Here is a 25,392-nt window from a genome sequence, read left to right as displayed (position 1 = left end):
TGAGTCATACCAGAATGTTACATTCTGTAAATGTTTAAAGCAATTTAAGCATAATGGCTGATCTTTAAGGAGGAAAACACAGTGATCGCAATTTAAAAATCCCAACAGGGGTACTTGAGGTGAAATGTGGAAAAAAAAGAGAAGAACCTGACATAACTGACATTGTTAGGCGCTTTCTCCAATGAAATCTCATGGTTATTATCTGTCTCTATTAAAAGTCTATTAAACGTCAGTGTGAATTGGACCAATCAGAACAAAGAGTTTACCTTCTGCTCACCAGCGTGGACGACATCATCAGCACCACGCAAGAGCCACATGACAAAGTCACATGATACGCACGCACATGATTGGTTGAAAGGAAAGTGGAGTAGGTCACATGGAAAATACAAAAAAAATTAATAAAAATGATGTAAACATGAGCAACAACAAAATAACAAGAGAGTTACAGACAAAACTATACAAGCACACAGAAAAATAAGAACTAAGCAACATGTATCCACAACAAAAATACTTTCAACACATTGAATACATATAAAAACATGAGACAAAGGGGTAGATTCTGTAATACATTTTCAGACAGTCCATATTAGGCACAGTTATTTTTTAAATAACCACATAAACTCACAGAAGCTTGAAACTGGCAATTAAATTCTCATTTAGTCAGATATAATGACTTCTATTCATTTTGTTTTTTATTGACCTGTACAAAAAATCCTAGATTTTCTCAAGACAAAATGATTACAGGTTGTTGATGAACGCTTAACAGTAATGCCTTTCTCAAAATAAATTTAAGAGGCTGGTTATACAGTACATCAAACATACATGTGAGTATCATTCTGCCTACTGCCACCCTGTGTCTACATTTTGAAAATGAACCCTTCAGTTGCAAATTACTATTACTTTTTAAATAAATGTTCTTAAAACGAAAATGATTGGGCGTAGTAATAAGTGCAAAAACTAAAGCATGGTGACGTTTGCCAGTTTAAAGCATCATTTAGTTTTGCGGGTTGTTAAAATAAAGATCGCAAATAAATAAGCTAAATAAATGAATGCATGCATCAGCAAAATAAATTATATGGACCATCCTCTTAAGTCACACCACGTAAAACAGCATTTCCTCTGGCTGAAACTGAAACAAACATAATAAATGATCACATCACCTGTACTTCTTGCACAAGAAATATGAGGCCCAAACCTTGAGTTTTTTTTTTTTTGCATTACAACTGCAAAAATCTGTGTGTGCATATATATATATATATATATATATACAGTAACTGCATACACAGACACGCACACATACACACACACACACACACACACCAAAATAGAACATGAAAGAAATTTCATTCTGTTCACAGTAATGCAGTAATGATCGACAGATCATTTCATGTAAGGCCACACACGTGCATGACCCAGGGCACGTGAACAACAACTCAAACACACTGGGGAGGAGGTGGGGGAGAAGGACCCTGGCACACAGTGGCCATTCGCAACTCTGTGACAAGGCACGCCATCATACAACAGCCGGGACCCAAAGGCCACGGGGTGGGAGACCGGTGTTGTTAATCACGTGAGCGCCGTTTGGACGAGCCGTCCGCGTTCCTGTATGAAAGGCTCAACCCAGGCACACACGCTAGCTTTGGAGCGTGCGTCGTCTGACCGCCCCAACACAGCGCGTTTTTTTATTTAACTGCTCTTCCGGTGCATGACAGATGTGAGAAATGTCATACCACAATAATAGAAGGTCTGCATTTTCACTGCTCGCATTAATACATGTAATAATAACAACAACAACAATAGCAATGTTTCCCTGTGTCAAGAGGAGGCCAGTCTGGGCCTAAAAAAAACCACACAGATGTATAATTGCCACCTAATGGATGTGGCATCATCTGTATCTCAAACACACAGGATATTCCCCCATTTCTCCTATAATTAAAAAGCACACCTGTTCATACCACATTGTTCATGTATATTTCACAGGTCATAACTGTAACTATGGTGAGCAGGGGTTACGACACCGTTGTACATTGACAGCTCTTCTGCTTGTATTCCAATTTGATCATAAAGGGTAATACTGTAACCAAGTGTGAAGTGAGGATAATCAAAATAACAGTATGAACATGAAGATATCCATACAACAGGACCTTTTCAGTAAAACCCCAGATTTTTCATTATGTAGGCAAACTGACCCTCTGAAATGAACACTATCCTCTAAGTAGCCTATATTACATATACCTTTTTTTCACTTAGGCATTTGGCAGTGGCTCTTTCACATGCACATACAGGCAAAGGCAATGGACAGAGCTGATATTAAGTTCTCAGGGTCACAGCTGATAGTGCATGTCAATGCCTAATCGCATAATGTGGCATAATAGGGGCGGTAAGGACATGGTATTATTATGAAACAGATTGGTCAGATGAAATAGCTTTATATTTAGCATAGGTAGGTCTAATAAACCAGTGCAAAATGCCCAGAGTTCAGCATTAGAAACCACATCCTCTGTCTCACACTGCCATATCATCGTATAGCTTTCTCCTGCAAATGGCTAAAGCCAATTTCATTTGGGCTCAGTTGTTATTTAGGACCTGGGGAAAACTACATTTCTGCTGGAAGTGGTGTTGGTGGCCTTCCATGTGAATCAAATGAAATCCGAATCACGGAGATACTGTCGTGTAGGAGACATGTCTCGGATGAAAGCTTGACTCAAGGCACTCAGCTGCAAATAGGAAAGGGGATCCCAGGTATCCTGGAAAAATTGCAAACTAGCCATCAAATCATCCCCCATTTTAACTGCCTCAATTATTGCCTTCTGTTCCACCTCAGCTGAGGTTATGGCACAAAATGGCTGCCATACATCACGCAGGTGGGTGCTACACATCGGCGGTGCATGAGGAGAGCTTGCCCCCTTTAATATAAATCAGTCTGAGATTACTAGGCGAAAGGCACTACATAAAGGAAATGTGTTACTATTATTGTATAACATCATACCTTATTCAATTCTAAATCCACCTATTGCTTTTTTATTGACTATAGGCTATACTTTGAAGTCACATGATTGTCAGATTTTTTTTTCTATTTGTGTTAAGGCTTATGAGAAGACCCCAGAAGATTACAGCAATGGAAAATTGAGGAATGAGACTGCTAGAACCCTTGAATGATGGAAGAAACAAAACCGTGTATAAACAAATCAAACAAGCTGTTCCATTTAAATATTACTGCTTGGATATTTGCCCAAAGCAATTGCTTTTTGGAATTGGGAATCCTACCCTTTGTCTGTAGCACTCAATACTATGTACTTTTTTTCCTTTGCTTTAAGGGTTTTAAAAAATGTGAGCATACCAGCTTAAAGCACTGGTCCAATACTGTTCAAGCACACAAGTCCTTAGTACGTCCCCAAATAAATGAATAAACAAATAAAATCAGAAGAATGCAGGTCAATGGCAAGGCTTAACACTGTGAAACTCCACGGGATTAGAAAATATTTGATTTCGATGAACGGAGCGGTTCCCTCTAAAGACTACATGATTAGCACTTCCCAGAGGTTACCATGTCAACAAAGACAGCACTCATTCACAATCCCACTGACATGAAATATGCAACCTTTCATTATGGCTACGGTGGAAGTGAAAACAAACCTACAGCCAGCACTCCCAACATGCAACTTGAAGTCTGCTCCTTCGACATCAATCAATCCACAAACAGCAACAAACTAAGAATATACTGTAACAGAGGCTGTATTGGCATCTTAATGTGTGTGCACTTTAAATGTGTGCACACAACTGACACCAGAAACCCCCCCCCCCCCCCCCCCCAAAAAAAACCTGCGCCAATGTTCTGGATCTTTCTAAATGACCCATGCTCATGTCTACATATTTCAGCTTTGTGCTGTCTTCATATTATGCATGCCACACATCAACAGGGTAAAAAATGACCCACCCTTTTTTTCTATAATAGATGTGTGCCGCTTAAATTTTTCAAATGACAGGGTCACTCCAGGAAAAATCATAAAATTTCATGCAGACAAATTTAAATTCAGGGGTTTTTCACTGCTGTTACACTCATTTTTGACCCTGAGGACAACACAAAGATTAAGCATTCTTTCAAACGTTTCTGTCTTGATTGCTTTTGAGGAAATTCACTGTCGAACAACAATGCCATGAATGAACACACCCTCGGGGAAATCACTTGCTCAACTGCCACTCTTGGCTGAAGTCAGGTAGCCTACGGATGAAACAGCTTATGAATCCAGTTACTTTTAGCAGTGCTAACACACACTGGCAGGTGGAGGCTTAGTCTGTCATGGCAGGCCTACAGTACTCATTAACTTCAGCTATTAAACTGAATTTCCTTGTCCTTTTTTACCCGCATACATCTGCTCAGCTGCTGTGGAGGAAGGAATTAAGAAAGCATAAAACCACAAAATGGATGTGACAACCGAACAAAACTCGCAATTCCAAGTGACGCGAGAGGCAAGAGAGCCTGTCGACAGTGACTGAGAGGACCCGGAGATGCCTTCTTCCCGAACGAGCTTTAATCTTTATGACACTGTCCCTGTTTGGAAAAATGTCTTTCTCGTTTCGTAATCTGGCGGGCCAGGCTGTCCTCATAGACGTTGGGCGTTATCAATCCCGCCAGGGTTATCCGCGGATCGGCAAGGCTGTCATGAGGGGATCACCCTCAGGTAGTCAGGAAATAAGTGACAGGACACACCTGTGCACTACCTGAGCTATGAAAATATCCCCATGCACGCTGCAAAAGCCCCAAAAAAGTAAATCTGAAGTATTTTAGTTTTGTATTTAGACTTAAAATGTTCCCTGCTGCAATAACAGCTGAAGCTAGATTTTAAAACAGCTGGCAGTTTGTTGACCAGTTCAGACCAGCTCAAACTATGTTTTGAAACAGCTGGAAGCTCGTAATTTCAAGCTGGTCATAGCTGGATTTTACACCAGGGTCTTCTATAACTTTTTTTGCTAAATAAGACAAAGATATTGCCAATGAGCTTGACTCATTCCAAGATTTGCCAATGGGGTAAGGCAATTTCACTTGTCAAGCTAACAGAAAAATATTGTCTACTTGAGAGTAAAAAATATAATTGAAAGTCTTTTGAGTTACACAACTCAAACACTTGCTAAGACAGGCTTGCTTGCAGTATTCATGCATATATTCAACCTGTAATCGGTTATTTTCAAAACAATATCAAACGGAATCTCAGAATATTGCCCAGGGCTGGCTGAAACTGTCAGTTTGGGTTATGCCAAATGGCATCTTTTCTTCACCCCATCCTGCAGAGCCTGGGTTTTTCAACACACAACAGGGGGAGGAGAACATGTCCAATATCCTTGACCTCAGGCCTCATCACCACCGGAAGATCATGCGGTCTGGTCATATCAGAAGCAGGATATGGATCCGAACACAGCGTGTCACACGAAGCGCGGCCCCAGCTGAGATGTGTGTTATGTGAAACGTGGTTTGCATCGCACACTACCGTCACTGCAGAGACAGGGTGAACCGTTAGGCGCGATGTGGTGGTTACATGGATGGGACTTAAAAATGCCCTCCTCAGGCCCTTTAGCGATGCGATCAGTGATGAAACCTGGACCCATGCTACACCCATGTTACCCCTCCCTTTCATCGGAGTGCAGGATGAGGGTGGTGGTGGTGAATGAGTTTTAGGTGAAGTGAAAGGGGGGTGAAAGGGAGGTGAATGCACGCCATCGCACTGCACACCGCTGGCATACTCACTAAGGGGCGGACCGGTCGACGGGCTGGGGGCGGACGTGGCGGGGGGAACTGCAAGGCGACGAAAGCGTGGTGAGAGACAGCAAAGTCACCCGCGCGAGATCCCCAATGAGGGACGGGCGCCCACCGCGAGCACAGCTGCTACTGCTGGGGCCCTGAAGGACGAGCATCTGGCTTCTACAGGGAGCCGGCAACCCCCCCTCTCCTCTCCTCCTCCCCCAACCTCCACTCCCACTCTCCCACACCAATACCCCTGCAGCAATGTAAAACACCTCATGGTATCATTGGTCATGGACGAAAAATGTACATGTAAGAAACATGAAAAACTTTTATAAATGCAGTGTGGTTGTAATTGTTGAAATACTAAATTCATCTATTTCTTACAAGTACTTATATTTTTCATTGAACCATTTTTCTTTTTAAAGGGAAGCAATTTTTCTACATCCTGTCCACGCCTGAAAAAACATTTCAATAGGTATATAATTGATTTAAACTGGTGGGTAGTTAAAAAAGGAAGGTCTAGAAATACGTCAAACATAAAAGACAAAAATTGTTTGTAAGCATAACAAAAAATGATTGCATTCTGAGAAACAAACTATGCTAATGGAATTTTAATCGAAGAAAATTGTTTAAAAGGTGCTATTTGGATAAATACTTTACAATAGCAGTTACAAAACTGGTTCCTGAACCACAACATTACTCAATACCATTTTATAGTTCAATTTTACATCCTGAAGCACAACAAAAAAAAACAAAAAACACAACTGAAACTCCTTGTAATGCCTTGTATCTATAACATTTTCTAAGGGTATTGTCTCCTTTTCCAACAATCAAACTACACCTCAAAGGAGCCATCAACAGTGAGCTTTTCAACACAGTAGGCGCATGTTTACAGCCCGCTGCAATGTCAAGAAACGAAGGAGGATCAAATCCCTCGTGTTTACCGATCAAACAGTTCTTCCTTTCATTTTGTTTGCTTCTTTCCATTCCAGATCGAAGCTATTATAAGAAATAAAAAATAAAACAAAAATCTCCCATGTGGTACAGGCTGCGACTGTTTCTGAATGAGTTTCACTAATCTTTTTATGAAAAATGTTTACGAGCTTTGTAAATTAGATTTACATAAGCAAACAATTCCTAAGACTGCACTTCGAAAAGTGTTACAGATAGTTAAGGAACTTAACTATTTTTGATAGAATAAGGTAGACCCAAGTCACTATATTTCACTTGTAGTATAACTGCATTTCATGTTAAGAAGTGTCCAATGTCAGTTATTTTTTTCAGAGGCTTCTACAATGTCAGCCTAACTCACACAGCCATGTCAATTAAAAACTGAAAAGTTTTTGAATTTGACCATTGCAAATCCTCCAAAAACCTATTCTGCCATTGTCAGTTTTTATGGAGCACTGAGAAGTGAACACAGTAAAAAAATAAACTTCAGCTAAAAGTGCAAAAAGCCATTAGCTTTGCAAAGAAGTTATACTTACAGGCAGAAAGTATAGTTTTAGAAATTATACAAACAAAAAAAGTTAAGCTAAAAGCCTGCATTCTACCTGCCATGAAATACCACCACTGCAGCAGGAAATAAGAATAAGGCCATTTCTTTGCTTGTTTCTCACAAAAGCAGAAAAACAACTGTGTGCCTAGAATAAAATATTTTCTGAACCTTCAGTATGCAAATAACTGTCATGGCATCAGAAGAGTCCTGGTTAAGGCCAGGCGGCCTGTAAAGAATTAATCTGTTTGGACAGCCACTCCAGGGGCCTGGCAGACTCCCTAAAATGAATCTGCCTCCGTGCTACTCAATGTGAGATGAGAATTTGGGGTGTGTGTGTGGGGGGTCCTTAAAATCACCAATAACAAAAATAAGCCAATAAACCATTCTTTCCACCATTCCTGCTGAAGCCTTTTACTCATTGACCTTTTCCTTATTTGGCCTAATGCGCTCAATAGCGACAGGTATGGTCACAAGTGTAACTACTCTTGTGGCAAGCTACACGTTCAGTTGTGGTTGCCATCGTGCTCGTGTTCTCAGGAGCGGTTCCTGGCGTGGCAGAGTTCACAGGCATCGTGGTCGTCGTGACTACATTCACATGCCTAGCAACCATTATGCTTGTCCTCACAGGTATACATGCAGCTGTGGCTAAAGTCACTGGCACTATTGTCGCTGTCGTAGCTGCACTCACATGTGCAGCTGCCATTGAAGCAATATTAAAAGGTATAGCTCCTGTTGTGGCAGTGTCCATATGACCAGTTGTCATCGTAGCAACATTCATAGGCATTATTTGCCGTTGCGATTACTTCCTGTGGCATACCGGCTGTCAAGCCCGCATTCACAAGGTAGCATTATGGGTTCACTCTGGTGTGCTAGTGGTCGTGGCTACTATGGCGACTGTTGTGGTGATGCCATTCACAGCAGCTCCTGTCCTGTCTCCCAAGGTACAGTTGTGGTTTCACGTATTGCAACAAGAGCTTTCTTCGCAGACTGGGCCGGTACTGTCAAGGCAACTGCGATGGATTTGATCATTCCGACAGCTTCTTCGGTCTCCACTCAGTCACTGCCGTCCTCAGAGAGGAGCGTGGCGGCTACTGTGAGATCCTGGAGAACGAGGGCACCTCCAGCGCTCCTTTCGGGTTTCCCCAATTCCAACTGGCCTGGCTCTGCAGTACCCTTCTCCTCCTCCTCCTCCTCCTCCGCCACCAGTCCCACGGGCGCTCATGTGGGGTCCTCAGAGCCTTCTGGGAGACGCTCTCCGGTCTGCAGGCTGCTCTGTGTCACGAGAAGGTTATTCCAGGAGGGTGTCAGGGGATGTCGTTGCTCCCGCAGGGCTGTTGCTCCCCCACCTCTTTCTCCACAGCAGGGACACCTCTGGTAATGGTAATGCCAACCTTCTGTGGATTTGTAGCTGATGATAACAAAGCCCATAATGTTTTCGGTGGGCTCAGGACCAATCGCAGAAGTGGAGCACTCCCCCTACTGAAGGCGCTGTTGTCCTCTCTGGGGGTTCCAGTATTTTGGACAGTGTGGCATTCACCAATCCAGTTACTGTAGCATCGGACAGGGTCCTCCATGCTCGGATCGGTTATAGCCTCCTTGAAACTGGCTGTTGAGGTGAACCGTCTTGGCTGTGACTTCAACCAGTAGGGCCTGAAGAGTTCTCATCGTCATCATCCTCGGCCTACTCCGTGGGACAGGGTGGAGCGAGGGCGTTGTGGTGACCTCCACCTCCCTCCATCTTGCCCCCCATGGAATTTGCATCCTCCACGTCCCTCATTTCTGCCCTCCTCTTCACAGGCTGATCTCAGCAGCCTTGAGTCCTCAGGGGCCACCACATCCAGCAAACGTCCCCACTCACTCATCTAAACCCCCCTAACTTTCGGGTCACTGCATGTCAAAATAAAGACACATCCTCTTTCCTCAAGCGAGGGAGATTTTCGAAGTCACCGTATACAAAGCGACAGTATGGTACAAGAATATTTACAAGCACAGGTCCAACACTGAGTTGAATACTTAAGTGCTTACTTAAGGGCTGTGGTGGCTCTGCTTATATGCTTATATACTTTTTTCATGTAACGCTAAGAGAAGTAAATGGCATTCAAGCCAGCAGACAGACCTCTGTGTGGCCTTCACTGACCTCGCTGTCAACCTTGACTTACTGCCAAAGACCCAAGAAAACAACGCAGGAAACCTAGTTTCCTGACAGAACCTACTGTTTGAAAAACCGTCATGGGGAAAAAGCAGACAACATTGCCTCTAAGTCATTAACTTTGCTGCATGACCACCAATGGCTCTGACACAGACTATTGATCACCTCACTGGGGACTGCAACGCGGGAAGTGCGCTTGAAAAATATTTAGAGAGCGTGGATCATTTCTCATCAATTGCCTTTCACGTTCGCACAGATAGACCTCCAGAGCAAAGTAACAGATTGTATCATTCACATTCACGCATTCTTAAAATAAAACACTTTTGAATAAAACCAAACTTATGTATTATTACGGCTGAACATACTATGCTTGGATGCTTTTTATTAAAATGATCTTGTTTTGCAAAGGAAAAAACATTTGCATTTTAACAGTCAAGGACAAAATGGAGATTTAAAAAGTGCAAGGGAGAGTGTGGATTACTTTGTAAATGAATAATGCTTGGTCAAAAGCAGTAAAATGCGGCAAACTTATGCAAAATCAAAGCCAATCCTCTCAGCTCTGGAAATGAAAGTCAGCAGGAATGTGGAGCATTGGATTCATTCTCGAACATACTGTACGAAGCGACTGCATTTGAATATCTTGTATTTAATGCATTTGCAAAACTGCACGATGTCTGAGCATGTATGTATTAAACAACTGATTTCTCTCGATTAGCTTCTGCTGGTGGATTGTGTTACCATGAAAATAGGTCTGGAATGTCTGATAACTTTATAAAACCACATTCATACAATTTCAAACTAGGGCCCACCCACAATCACAACAATAGCAAAAACAACAATAAATAATTAATAATAATAATTCAAAATAAACAAGTAAAAAATATGATGTGGACTTCAATTTCAAAGGGAAAGGGAACAGGGGTAAAGCTCATCGGCCTATAGGAAGTTAGAAAGTTTACAATAGAGTGCTACAACGGTGCTCTGAAGGACTAGGCTACTCTGGGTCACACTCCACAAATTTAATTGCCTGCAATAAAATCTAAAATGTTGCTTGACAACTGTGGTGTCCGCCGTAAAGTAACGAAAAGGTTTCCCATCAAGGAAGTGCGTGAGACAGACAGCGGTGCTTGAGCTCTGTGGTGGACGCGGTCTGCGTGCGCTTTATCGGAGAGCGAGCGCTCTAGGCAAACGGGTAATGTATTAGCTTAAGTGGGAGGAAAGGAAAACAGCTCAAATACATCCTGCAGATGGAATGAAACCAGCAACACGGTAGTTAGGCTGCGATTACTCGCGGTAAGCGCTGATTCAATCGCTAGTGCGCCCTGCTCATCTCATTTCAATTACACAGAACGAGCGAAAATGGGCAAATTAAACAGACAAATGGAAGAATAAAAGGAAACAAATAACAAGGACAGTGGTGGGAGAGACACTGAGTGGGGAATGAGGCACTTACTTGTGAAAGAATAGCCTGTTGTCCAATGGAACAAAAACAGATGGGAAACAAAGAGAGCATAAAAGAAGAAACAAAGATAAAATTGAGAACAGAAACGCACAAGCAGACATTGTTAAAAAAAAAACAACAACATAAAAAGTGGGAAATGGGAGAGCGTGGTTGCTTCTCTACGAAGGCGCAAAGCTGAAGTATAGTGATGATCACGGAGGCATGTTACTCCTAGCAAAATCGGACGCCAGACTCTCAAGTCATCGGCCTCGACGTGAAGGGTGTGACATCTCTAACGACCGTAAAAATAATTAATACTAGGAACATATGTCGATTTTCTTTCTTATGCTGCTGATTTTGGTAATTTCAGAAGCCAACTAAGACTGAAATATATGCAAAAGGATAACAGTGAAATATGTTTTTTCAACTTAAAAAGTTCTATACTGTATATTAATGAAGAGAATAAAATGAATGAAAAAGGGAGACGAAATTAATCTGTCTTAATCTTCTCTGCTAGTGCCACAATATTTTTCCCGGCTTCAGTTTTTAAAAGTGCCTCTGTAGGCAGACCTGTCACGCAACAGTTATTGCATGGTAAAGTACAGTGGATGTCTCCCCACAACCAAGCAAGCAAAACATTAGAAGCTTAATTCTTTGGGAAAAGCTAGAACCTTTGAACACATACTGTATCATAATAAGAATTTGAAGACATAAAGAGAGTCTATCTTTAAAAACTGTAATTTTCATACATATCCATTTGTGACTGCAGCATGACTGCCGCATTCTCAACCCTCTAATTTCATTGGCAAGAGGCCTTCACTTCTAAAACACTACAAAAAAAAAGGAATTTCTCCTGTCAGAAGGAAAAGGTAAGCCTCACACAACCAACTTGAACTGATCCCTGCCGAGTTGAGTACATATAAAAAATAAGTTGTCATTTTGTGTTTTAAAACGCTTTGGCCACATGGGCCTGTTTACAGTGATGATAACAAAGATGATTTTGAACCGAAGTGTCGCAAAGCGTGGCCCGTCTGAACCAGTCCAGACGAAAGCATAATCGGATTGCAGGGTGTCTACGGATCGAAACCCTGCGGATCGACACTGCTGGTAACACAAATACGCACACACAGACCCAGTGTCTGATCCTTCGGACTTCTCTAATACAAATCCAGTCCTGGGAAGGGGGTCGTTCGCCCCACCTAGAAGCAAGCTATTAATGTGCGTTGGCTGCAGGGAAAGGCAGGGGCAACATTTAGTAGGCGGTATGGGCTCTGGCGGGTACAGGTATACCTCACGCTCCCACCCAGCAACTTGAAGGTAAGGGGGTACCCAGCCGTTTACCAGACGCTCAGCTGAAGCCCCTTCCCAACAGTCCAAGCTGAGGGACAGCGTCGTGGTCAATGCATCGCTTACCCGCCTTCCTGCGGCTGTGGAGGGGGGTTAAGCTCCAATATGATGCATTGAGCAGGTGGAGAGGTCCTGTGCTGGGGAAGGGGGAGAAGGGGGGGGGGGGTTTATTCGGGTACGGTGGGGTGGACTTACGGACTGGCTCGGTCTTGAAGGACTCAGGGGCGCTGCTCTCCCCCTCACCCTTGCCGTTTACGGCGGACAACTTCACCACGTAGGCGGTCTCGGGCCGCAGACCTGAGATGGTGATGGACTCCATACCTGCAGCATCGGATAGTGCCAGCTTATCACACCAATCATTTCCAAAAACGTTTTTTATATTACATTACATTGCAGTCATTTAGCAAACGCTCTTATTATCCAGAGCAACGTACATTCATTCATTCATTATCCTAACCCGCTTATCCTGAACAGGGTCGCAGCGGGGCTGGAGCCTAATCCCGGCATACATTGGGCAAAAGGCAGGAATACACCCTGGACAGGTCGCACACACACCATTCACTGACACACTCATACCTATGGGCAATTTAGACTCCAATCAGCCAAACCTGCATGTCTTTGGACTGTGGGAGGAAAACCGGAGTACCCAGAGGAAACCCACATGAACACGGGGAGAACATGCAAACTCCACACAGAGAGGCCCCGGCTGACGGGGATTCGAACTCAGGACCTCCTCGCTGTGAGGCGGCAGTGCTACCCACTGCACCATCCGTGCCGCCCGAGCAACGTACAATAAAGTGCAAATCAGGGAGGGAAGCACAGTTCCAAATCCTAGAGTGATCACATAGATACAAAACTTCAACCCTTGAAGAATAAATAAACTTTTTTATAAATAAACAAGTAGCATAGCATGGTTGGTAGCTAGAATACCCCGAATACTGAATAGCATTTGAATATAATTACTTGAAACCCCAAAAACAAGACCTTACACAAAATGTTTTCCCAATGTTCCTGGAAAGTTTTGTCAACATTGCCACTACTTCGCAGCAACATTGCAAGACGTTTTCCGTTAGCTGAGAATCAAGCCAGCGGAGAGGGAGATAGAAACTATCAAATGGGAAACGAAGTGAGGGAGCGCTGACTGCAAACGGGAGAGGGGTGTTGTGTCCCAGTCAGGCGGTAGGAGACAGGGATGCGGGCTGATAGGGGCGTTTCGGGAGCGGTGTGGGGGGGATGGGAACAGCGCGCTCCTCAGGGTTCTGTCAGAAATGCGGCCCATGGATGGTGGGTTGGGGGGAGAGGCATGTAAGGCCGACTGTCACGAATGTTGGCTCGCTCCGAGACACGTAACATAAGCAAGTAAATAAATAAGACAAGGGATAGAAATACAGTGCCTGTCTGCCGCTCTGAGGATTGTTGTTCGGCCTAAACAGAGTTTTCGTTTTTATTGTGTCTTATTTTTTCACAGTTGTGTTCTTTTATTCTTCCCCCATTAAATCTCTGTACTCGACGGATTTCTCCCGCCAGTTCTGACAGGAGCGGGAAAGCGCGCGGGGCCTTCTGACTGCTGACGCGGGTAAACGATGGAGAAGTTATCCTCGCAAGGTTATTAGCACCAGAGCCCTCGCGATCGGCAGCCGGGCCAACCCGTACAGACGTTTGTTCTCTGCTGGTTGGCATCGAACACGTGAATAAATGCAAAAAAATTCTCTCATGATTTAAATCCCCACCCAAATCTTCCAGCTTGCTGTGTCTCGCGACCCGGCCTTCTTGGGGCCGGTGTCGGCCGACGATCTACTCGCCTCAACAATCTGCTCTGGGTCCTTGCTTTGTTGTGTAGTGACGAATCATCACATTTTGATTGCTGCAGACTAGCGACCAGGCACTGAAAGCACATTCCTGGCCAGCAATTTATGAAACATGGAAGCTGACTCTGAAAGCAAGAGCTTAAATATGTATAAATGTACATACTTGACCATTAGTGTTTGTATTAGTATTAGTATAATTTATTTGTGTTGAGACTGTGAGGTGTGTATGGTTAAATAAAAAAATAATAACCTTTGTTATGGTGAAATATTTGCATGTAAATTGCTGAAACATTGCTGAGATACTACCAAAGGGACAACATTATATTTTCCGGTAGGAATGCTGAAGTTCTGAATACATTATTCAAAAGCTTACAGCAATCACCCCCCCACCCTTCCTACTCAGAGGCATGATTCCGTCCCACAGTGCTTCCCACATCGGACTGACCGGTATCATCCTCGAACTCCCTGGTTGTCCACTCCTCCTCCTGGTCCACGCGCCACTGAGCCTTGTACTTCAGAATGGGCACTCCCCCGGTGGAATCGGGCTCCTCGAACGCGACCACCGCCGTGCTGGAGTAGGGCTCCACGCGCCTGATGGATGGGGCTGACGGGACATCTGTGGGCAGATATTTTTTACATTTTAGTAATTTAGCGGAAACTTTTCATCCACAGCAGACTTAGTTCAACAAGTTAGCAACATCAAATCCACGAATAGCAAAAACACGCATGAAGAGCTGTTCTAACCAATTTAATTTAAACACACACACACACACACACACAGAACTCAGTCTACATGCTTTAAATCGGCAGTCCTGAGGGGGACACTGCAGGGGACTCTACAGTGTAGACGTCAGGGTTTCGTCAGCACAATGGCAGCTGCATTTGAAGCCTGTTGCTGGTGTTGGATAAACACTAGCGTCACCCGCATACATTACAGCGCGATGGCACAACTCCAACGGCTGCCAGACGGTCTCCGCGTCATTACTAGTCTGTTCTGCTGTTTGGTTAAGTTTGCCGCGCTGGCATTAAACACCGCGAGTGAATTAAACGATTAATTAATGAAGTTCATTCTATGTTCTCCGTAACTGCGACAAATCAGATACACACGAGACCGGCACATGAGTAAGAGCTGTCTCCTTACTGCTGTGTATTACAACTGCATAGCAGTCTGGCAAATTGTTCAGTCTATAAAAAAAGCAAATAGAAGCCCTTCTTGGCCAGACTGACCTGCTTGAATCAGGATGAACTCCTTGGACTCCACGCCGATCAAGTTGGTAGCGGTGCAGTTGTAGCTTCCAAATTCGGCCTGAGACTCTGGGGTGACCTGTTAAGACGTAAATACAACTAAGTAAATAAATAACAAAACAAACAAATAAATAAATGCGCGTAATGGCCTTACACACTGTGACCTCTTCTCTGCGACCGGCCTTGAGGCCGTTATTGACATTGCGCATTTGTTTTTGTCTGTCTGAAACTTGGCAGCCTAGAAGGGCTGCCATGGCAACGGGGGCCATCTTTGATCCCCTTGGCCAGCGACCATCTTGCCCAGTAATTGCTGTCAGCCCACAGTTGGGGCCATTGGACTCCGGGTTCCGGGAAACTGGTGCCATTCAGGCGACGGGCCTCTCTGTCACGGCCGGTGGTTCACGTTGAAGTGAAGACAGGGAAGGACAGTGAATCCGTGCCGTGCCAAACTGCTGAACCACTGCTGTTCCCAAACCTGTCCTGAAGCCCCAAACCATGAGTGCTACACAGAAGCACTAACTACGGGTCTTAACTGCCTTAGGTTTAAGCTTTGAAATAAAACCCATTTTTATAAACACAGCGTAAAGGACTGCATAAAACATTTTTACTGTGAATATGCTTGCTAACCTTCCTGACATGCATTTCATTACATTATGCTTCGGGGGAAATTATACAATAAAAAAAGTCATGTTGCATGGAAAATTAGACCTTTTTTTTCTGTATTTTTTCCCCCAGGTTATGGGTTTGCAATTCTAAATTAGTGCGGGTTTGTGCTAACTGCTGTGTAAAGCTCTTGTGTCGATTCGCGAGTGAATGCACGCTCTTCGCCAAATCTTGACTAAAAGCCCCTGCTTCTCTCCCGTCTGCACCAGGCCAAGCATACACGGACATTTATCATGAACATTTAGGGATCGGCACTTCATGTGCAACTTCATGTGCAACTGATTGGCCAGAAGGGGGCACTGCTGCCAGATGATGAACATTACATTACATGTTATTTAGTTGATGCTTTTATCCGAAGCAGTTGATTAGACTAAGCAGAGCACAAGACCCCAGGAGCAAAGCAGGGTTAAGGGCCTTGCTCAACACAGCTATGCAGATCTTATTGTGGCTACACCGGGGACTGAACCACCAACCTTGCGGGTGCCATTCATGTACCTTAACCACTAGGCTAGAGGCTCTATAGTTCCTTGGGGACAGCCAACATCACAATAAAGGGATATTTCACTTCACTGCATTGAGCTAACACAGTCAGATTTTTGTATAAATAAGAAAGAAACACCATGTAAAACTCGCAGGGAATTAACCAGGGGGGTTCCAGGGTGAAGTCCTGGGTGAATTGGGGCAAACTAAACCCTCTTTATTTTATCTATTTTGTATTTCATACATTTCAGACATCACAATAAACTACTTCCTTATGAATCATTGACCCATGGATTGCACTGCATGAAGAGGTGTTACATTAACAGCACTTGGCAGACACTCTTATCCAGAGCGATGTACAGTTGATTAGACAAAGCAGGAGACAATCCTCCCCTGGTGCAATGCAGGGTTAAGGGCCTTGCTCAAGGGCCCAAAGACTGTGCGGATCTCATTGTGGCTACACCGGGGATTGAACTACCTACCTTGCATGCCCCAGTCATGTACCTTAGCCACTACGCTACAGGCCGCCCATACACACAGTGTTAGATCTAACCGCCCAATCAGTGAAAGCGTTCTGCATCCGAGGGGCGTGGCACTGCGCTGTAGCCTACCTCCAGGTAGCTCGCGGTGAGGGTGTTGAAGATCTTGACGTTTGTGGTGTTGGCGCTGGGCAGAGGCTGTGAGTCACGGAACCAGACCACACTGGCGCCAGGGTGGGCCAGCACCTCGCAGCTGATGTTAGCCGGGTTGCCTTCCCAGGTGTACACCGTCACCGGGCCCTGGATCTTAGGTGCGTCTGCAAAAGTAAACAAAAAAAGAAGAAAAAAAAGAAAACAGGGATCTGTTATTGATTGATTGATTGATTGAGCGATAATAATATTAGATTGCTCTGAAATTTGTTTTGCATCATCATTAGCACCATTTGCAACACCGAAGACAAGAAAATAAACAAAATACACACATTTAACATAACATCACAATCACATACTACAATGAGGCCCTTCAACGTACGTTTGGCCTGGGATTACGCTCCATATTTAATTTTAGGATCGACTGGTGCACAAAAGAGTGCCCCAGTCTAACCCTATTAAATCGTGCGGTTAGACTGAGGATACAACAGAAGATACAACCCTGTATCTGCTGTTTAATGGTAGCAATTCACATTCACTCTTCAGAACATGATTGGGGTCAGAAACAATGTTGTTAGCAAGCCTCAATATGTTGTTATGGTAGGCTGATTCAGAAAGTTGGTTGGCCAACAATCTTTGAGCAGATTTTCCTTTGGTGATTACATTAGTTATTTAGTTGATGCTTTTATTCCAAAGTGACTTACAAGTTGATTAGACTAAGTAGGGGACAATCCACACTGGAGCAATGTGTGGTTAAGGGCCTTGCTCAGGGGCCTATCAGGGGCCCAACAGCTGCACGGAATTTATCGTGGCTACACCGGGGCTTGAACCTGCAACCTCCTGGGTCCCAGTCATGCACCACTAGGCTATGCTGGCCCCAAATGCAGCACTACAGTCATTCATTTCTACATAGCTAATGCAGCTATACTGCTCCAGCTGTTTTTACGACTATATTAAATTGTAAAATATATAGAATGGTACTAGGGAAAATGTAATATATTCTAATAGATGTAATATGACCTTTAATATACTTAAATATATCTTATTTTGTCGATTATCTATTGCGGCCATGTATTATTAAGTAATATGTATGCATTTCATTTTCGCCATAATCGGCCATTAAAACAATGGATTATAGCATGGCGTGCAGAATCATTAAAACAGGAACAACGGGTAAATAAGTAAAATTAATAACATAGTACTAACAGAAAATTGCTTTCCCCTCTGCCTGAGTCCACGCCCCTTGCCCCAGTAACGGAGTAAACTGCCATCTTGGGAGCTGCATTTTCACTCCGCTCTTATCATTTTTTCAGCTGTTTCGCGGCTTACTGAGATGATGCGGAAGATAGCGGCGCGGAAGAAAACTCAGTCTCTCCGCTCTCTCTCTGCTCTCTCTCTGCAAGGTCGGCTCGGCAGAATGATGCTTACGGAAGCGTACGGACGAAATTCCACATTTATACAAGTTTTATTATTCCCGAGATCTCCAGCGTTGTTAAAATGAAAGTCAATCTCGATTTTCATTTTAGATGTGTAACATCACATTTGACAGCGCGGTGTGAAAGGCGGTCGGTCCTGTATGGGCAGCGTATGGGCTCCGCTCCGTGGAGGAGATCAAAGCGATCCGCAGTACCGCGGTACGGCTCGGCCCGTTAGCCCGGGCCGCCTCAGACAACCGCGCGCTGCCTAATTTGTTCTGCTGGACCCTGCTTTGGATCATGGGATTTGTGGCAGCCCAGTGCAGAATGGATTAATGGGTCCTCCTGATTCAGCAATTCCTCACAATGCTCACCCCCCCCACCACCACCACCCCTCTTCAAAATAAGACATGTCCTGAATCTCATCACCAGTTCACCCCCTCCCATGTTATTCTCTAGGGAAAGCCCCGCAGTACAATACCGCCTGCTATTCAATTATGGCGGTATTGAGGCTAGCGCAATGAGGCACTGATCTGACCCGTGCACTTCCTGTCAGGGGTGAAAGCTGTAACTGATGAGGAATGCTGGTGAGACTGGTGAAAACATGTGTGTACATGCTCACCCCCCCCTTACGCACACACATGTACTGTATGTGCAGAAAAGAGTTCTCACAAAAGACCCCCAAAGAAATGGAAAAGATAAAAGCCAAGCTGAGTGATGGGGTGTATAAAGTCAGCCTGACCGATCAGAAAGCCCATGAAGTCTCTCACAGAGGCCTTCCTGTGCTCCGAGCTGGGGGTCGTCGTGACCGTGCGATCTCATTCGGATCGGCGCAGCGCAGCGGGCTTGCGGCCCTGCCGAAAACAAAGGAGCCCTTCTAATCTGTAATTATCCAACCGCTGAAGGCACTGAACCCAAAACCTGATTACTGAGAACCCAGACTCGTAATTGCTACTCCAAACTATTTTATCTATTGCTAAATATTATTTTGATGGTATCTGGAGGTACGGGGGACATTGTTTTGGAAAGTGGGAGTGGGCGTGGGGGCAGCCCAGGCAAAGTTAGTAAGTAAATGACCCCATGTCCCCCTCCAAAGAATGTTTTCTGCCGAATGAGATTTAACGCATGTTTGCCGTAATTTGACTGTGCCCTCTCGCTGATGGTAATGTTGCGTGCATTCTGCATCATGAAGAAGGGTGTTGTAATTTCGCAAAAACAAGGGCGTGTGGTCAAAATGTGGCACTCACAATGTGGCTACGGGTCGCTTTTAGCAACTGTCAGAATCCCGGAAAGGCCTGGATCAGTTTGTGAGAGTACAGCAGTGTGCCTGTAGCGTAGTGGTTAAGGTACATGAATGGGACCCGCAAGGTCGGTGGTTCGATCCCCGGTCTAGCCACAATAAGATCCGCACAGCCGTTGGGCCCTTGGGGCCTTGAGCAAGGCCTTTAACCCTGCATTGCTCCAGGGGAGGATTGTCTCCTGCTCAGTCTAATCAACTGTAAGTTGCTTTGGATAAAAGTGTCAGCCAAATGACATGTAATATAATGTTGTGTGTGTGTGTGTGTGTGTGTGTGTGTGTGTGTGTAAATGTCACTGTGAGTGGGGGTCTTGACCATTGGAGACCAGGTCCAGGCACAGAGGGATTGGGGTTTGGTGCCTTTTCTGAATCTATACTACGTGCTGAATGGTCTGCTCCTAAATGTTCTACATCAGTCCCAAGGTGTTGAATGACAGACCCATCATTAAAGGGCGTTTACAGTGGGGCTCTGAAATATTACTTTGACATCCATTTGCCATTTCATATGTAAATTTGATAGGAACTTGACATGTATTTCAAATTTCATGAAATTAAACTCCATCACCGGAGAAAATGTTTCTTTGGGGCGGACCATGTGAACTGCAGAATGGTGGCAGGCTTACGAACGTATGTATGGGAGAATCCTGAGAGAGTGGGAAAATGGTGGAGAGAGCTGTTATTATGGCTACTGACAGGGTGATTGCATGCTGTGTGGCGTGACACGGATTCTTCATGTCATATGCTGCTTCTGGTCACAGGACACATTATCCCCGGAATGGTGACCAAACCGGAGCAAACAGCTCAAATATTCTTTTAGAAGCTCTCAAACTTTTTTGAGAGTGAGCATAGCTTTCGAGGCAAACCGCAAGAAAATATGTAAAACATTTAGAATCTTGGATGTGCTCCTGCTTATCAAACGGTCTCACCCAAAGAATACATGAATACAATATTACATTGACATTTTCTGTACAGTTATGTTGGGTTTAGGGTGAACTGAGTAAAATGCATTGCTGTGATCCATAATAATCAAGTCAAACGCTCTTACCAGAAGAATACATGAATACATACATTTTTCAAAATCTTTCCCAAAGGCTACACTCCGTACTGCCCACCTTCTTAAACTATCAGCACGTATTCTTACTAAGCTAATGATCACGCTTGACTTGATTATTATGGGGTGGCCTGTAGTGTAGTGGTTAAGGTACATGACTGGGACCCCCCAAGGTCGGTGGTTCGATCCCCGGTGTAGCCACAATAACATCCGCACAGCCGTTGGGCCCTTGAGCAAGGCCCTTAACCTGGCATTGCTCCAGGGGAGGATTGTCTCCTGCTCCGTCTAATCAACTGTACGTCGCTCTGGATAAGAGCGTCTGCCAAATGCCAGTAATGTAATGATTATTATGGATCGCAGCAATACATTTTACTCAGTCAACTCTAGACCCAACATAACTGTACAGAAAATGTTGATGTAATCTTGTAATAAATCCCTCTACGTAAGGGATAAAGGAGGGCTAGTGCAGCGAGAGGTGGGAAGGGACCCTTACAGCGCACTTCCAGGTACATGGCCTGGGTGTCCAGACCGATGGAGTTCTGGGCGGTGCAGAGGTACTGTCCAGCGTCCGTGAACTGGACGTACTTCAGGGTGAGAGAGGACACGCGGGCGTCGCTCCGCACCACCACGTTTCCGTCCAGGCTCTATGAGGAGGAAGAGAGAGAGAGAAAGAGAGAAGGGTGAACAGGCCGGCCACACCCAGAGCACTTATATATCATCCATCCATCCATCCATTATCTTAACCTGCTTATCCTGAACAGGGTCGCTGGGGGGCTGGAGCCTATCCCAGCATACATTGGGCGAAAGGCAGGAATACACCCTGGACAGGTTGCCAGTCCATCACAGGGCACACACACCATTCACTGACACACTCATACTCACGGGCAATTTAGACTCTCCAATCAGCCTAACCTGCATGTCTTTGGACTGTGGGAGGAAACAGGAGTACCCGGAGGAAACCCACATGAACACGGGGAGAACATGCAAACTCCAGACAGAGAGGCCCTGTCCGACCGGGATTCGAACCCAGGAATGGCATGCCTTTCATTATCCCCGTTCAATTTTAGAGGTGACACACTTGGTTGAGTTTGCTGAAAACAGTTCCCTGCTGAAAAAAACAGCTCAAAGAATGTTTTGAAACTGGTTGACCAGTTTGACCAGCTTAAGCTATATTTTGAAACCGCAGGGAGCTGGTATTTCAAGCTGGTCATAGCTGGTTTTTACACCAGGGTTATGTTGCTATTAGCAGCTGGTATATTACATAAAATTACATAAAACATTAACATAAACATTTTCAGCAGTCAAAATATCTTCAAAGATCTTTTTAATTTTTCCCCTGTGTCTCCAAGTTATTTTATTTAAATGATCAAATATGATGAGAATGTTTGACATGCTGGTCCAACCAGTGTACATGAAGACTTTCAACACTAAGACTAATGACGTGGACAGGACAGCTTTAGCACAGAAAAGGCTCATGGGAAAGTGTGGAGTGCCATGACGCAGACGAAGCCTGTAGTTGTCACCAGACAAGCTAAAAAAAACAAAAACTTGGGCCAATCCGTTAACAAACTCTTTTCAATCTTCACATTCTCATTCTTTGCATTTCTTCGTGACTAGCGTCACAATGCGTCGAGTCGCCATGTCTCTACCTCTCGCTGCTCCCCCACATCTGTTTACTTCACCTTCTAGGACGGGTGCCCACCCCTGTACCTTTTGATCCTCCGTAATTCGCCGCACTTGAATAATGCATGTCGTCGAGGGGTTTCTAGAGTCAATCGACCTTGCTACGCTAAGTCTATCCTCTGTGTCCCCGGCCTTACAGTCGGTTTTATGTATGCCCACAGTGTGTGAAGTGCACTGAATTTTTAACAGGGTGTTCTAGCCGCAACAAGCAATGCCTCGCTCACATGGTACCGGTACCTTGAGTGGCCTGGCATGTGAATAACATTTATCAGAAGAGCTCGGCTGATTTTTTTCAGTTTATTCCTTGAACTGTGTGTTGTATCAAATCATACGAAACACGTTTAGCACAATATTCACGAATAGGTTACAAGTCCACGTCCATAACCGGCATGCTGGCAATCGGCCCACCAGATAGAAAACCTGCAGAAATTTTCAGACCGCAGCGTTAGTTGGAACAGCAGGAACAGCAGGAAGATAAACCCTTGAAGTTGTGTGAGTGCTGAACTGCATGAAAAAAACACCCACTCCCATTATCTTTTCTTCAACTTACAAGCTGTTGATACAATTATTTTGGGGTATCAACAGGAACGATTATAGTGCTGTAGTTCTGCTTCTTTGTTGCATTACACACACACACACACACACACACACTCACTCTCACACACACAGGCACAATTTCACAGGTTTCAGTCACCTGTGAGAAAGGCAAGTGGTGGCTAACAAGCCTCAGAGTAATATTCAACAGCATGTCATTATCTTTACATCTAAGTGTGAAGACATTTCTTTTTGTTCCACACTGAACAAAACCTCTCATCCGAGGCTACAATCCATACAGCCCGCTCTCCTCAACTGTCAGAACGTATTCTTACTAAGCTAATCATCACATTCGACAGATTATTACGGATCGAAGTGATATGTTTTACCTGGCCCACTCTAAACTCAACATAGACAGTCAATGTAATATTGCAAGCGGCAAAGTGATAGTCGCAGATGAATAAAAGGAACAGGAAATGCATAATGAATGCAGTGAATTTTGGAATTGGCATCTCTTTCAGCATTCATGTTTATTTAAACAGGAAACAGTGTAGGCGATGACTGACGGTTTGCGTGCTCGTACAATGCTTTTCATTTTACTCAAAATTGTATCCTTTTTTTTTAAAGACAAGACACCGATTTCATTGTTCACGTTAATGGGAAAAGCCACAACATGAAGCTCGCTTCTGAATATGTTAACAGTGACACTGCAGTAATTAGTAAAGTCGTTACCATACACCATTTATACATAGACATACAGTACACACTGTGTGTTGAATGTGGGAACACTAGCCGTGTTAAGTATTGATCACATTAACTATTTGCGAGGGGCAGAGTCATTAGATTATATGTAATTCACCCATGTAGTTTTTTCTTGTTTTTCTTGAATGCGTCGAGTAGTAGACTGTCAGCTGGCGTGACTAATAAATCTGTCAGATGTACCAGAGAATATGTGATGTGCGATGATTAAAACGGGTCACAATGCTCCGTTGAGTCGCGCACATTTAATTAATCTCAGTGTTTATCACAACATCAAACAGTGTCATAAGGGAAAGATTCAGTCCCAGTTTCTTTTTATTTTTTTGGGCGGGGGAGGGGGGGGGGGGGGGCTGGTTTATCAAAGAATTCTATTCAGGATGACAGATATTATAAATCAGTTCTTCCATATCTCCCTCAGTGTCGCATGCAGTCCCGTTACATTCTTGTGTTGCTAATTGCAGGGGAATTTTGCACCGCAATTTAAAACATGAAATGCTTTAGTAGGGTTTCTACCAGGTTCTAGCCTTATTTCCTTTGGTTTCTTTTGGAAGTCACGGCTTTTGAAGATTAATTCTTTCAGTGCGGCATGCGAGTGCGGCTCACGGAAGAGCTATTGTGTTCATGGAAAAAGGTGACTTTGGTGTGCTGGCTTCAGTCCGGAAACGATGTGGCACAGCCGTGTGGATTCAGTATTTAATCACAAGCTGCTGAGCGCAGGCTAACTGCTGCTCACCGCCCCTCTGTAATGAGAGGCTTCAAAGCCAGAAACAGCATTTTTTTCAAATGCCTAAATTATTCTCCCTTTCCTTTAGAAAAAGCGATTTTCCGATAAAAATAATTGTGCTTGATTATCACTAATTAGTCTATAATACCTTCATGACGCAGCAATACGGGATGGTGTACGCGTGTGCGTGTGTGCTGTGTGTGTTAGCCTGAGCTTGCGCGCATGTGTCTGGAGTCTCCAAACAAATTCATCCAGGGGTCAGTTTACAGGGCAACGCGGTTTGAAACGTTGAGTAAGCAAACTTGGGGAGAACGGGTCTCATTAGACTCAATACTGCACTGGCTCCGGTGCCGAGCCGCAACTAACCTTGTCATTCATGCGGTGTCTGTTCGGAGAGAGCTCTCTCACACACAACCAGTTTTTTTACCCTTTAGGGAGCCCCTCGCGAGTGGTTCGACCAGTGACGTTTGAATTCATCGCAACGGAGAGCCTGAGGCAGGAAACTTGCAAAGTGAAGACCTACATAATTCAGAGCTTGTTCACTCACTCATTCAAGGCTGTCCAGGGACCTTGCAGCTGCCCCGCTGTGCATTAAAGCACTTTTTGGGTTGTGGCGGGAGAGTGACTTTCTGCGAACCCTGCAGTGGGCGGAGCCAGAATGGGCTGTCAATCGCATGACTTGTGTAAGCCAATTAAAACTTTTGTTCTCCACAGCAGAACACGCTGATCCGCGTGTCACTGATAACATGGTAGCTGCACCTGTCTTTAAAGGAAACCGTTGTAGGATTCTCCATATCCCTGCCCCATTAAACTTCTGAGGAGTGAGATCAAAATGATTAGGTTTGGAACCAGCTGGACAACGACCGCCATATGTCATACGCACTCCTAATGGCTCAGTCGATTGTCTAAAACTACGTCATCATCGGCAC

At 44.4% G+C, this 25,392-nt stretch overlaps 1 protein-coding gene across 4 annotated transcripts in view; it reads right to left on the bottom strand.

Annotated features, from left to right (window-relative positions):
* Positions 1–25,392, bottom strand: part of ncam1a (neural cell adhesion molecule 1a) — a 244,871-nt gene that overhangs the window by 23,916 nt on the left and 195,563 nt on the right. For all 4 annotated transcript variants that reach the window (XM_061247778.1, XM_061247779.1, XM_061247780.1 and 1 more), the window contains 5 exons: positions 21,257–21,407; positions 16,983–17,167; positions 15,211–15,307; positions 14,429–14,599; positions 12,371–12,496 (listed from right to left, as the gene is read on the bottom strand). In XM_061247778.1, the coding sequence (XP_061103762.1) occupies positions 12,371–12,496; positions 14,429–14,599; positions 15,211–15,307; positions 16,983–17,167; positions 21,257–21,407 (730 nt within the window). The remainder of the gene's footprint in view (positions 1–12,370; positions 12,497–14,428; positions 14,600–15,210; positions 15,308–16,982; positions 17,168–21,256; positions 21,408–25,392) is intronic.

Source organism: Conger conger, chromosome 7 (genome assembly GCF_963514075.1).
Source record: "Conger conger chromosome 7, fConCon1.1, whole genome shotgun sequence".
In the NCBI taxonomy this organism is placed as follows: domain Eukaryota; kingdom Metazoa; phylum Chordata; class Actinopteri; order Anguilliformes; family Congridae; genus Conger; species Conger conger.
This window is presented reverse-complemented; position numbering and strand designations above follow the sequence as displayed.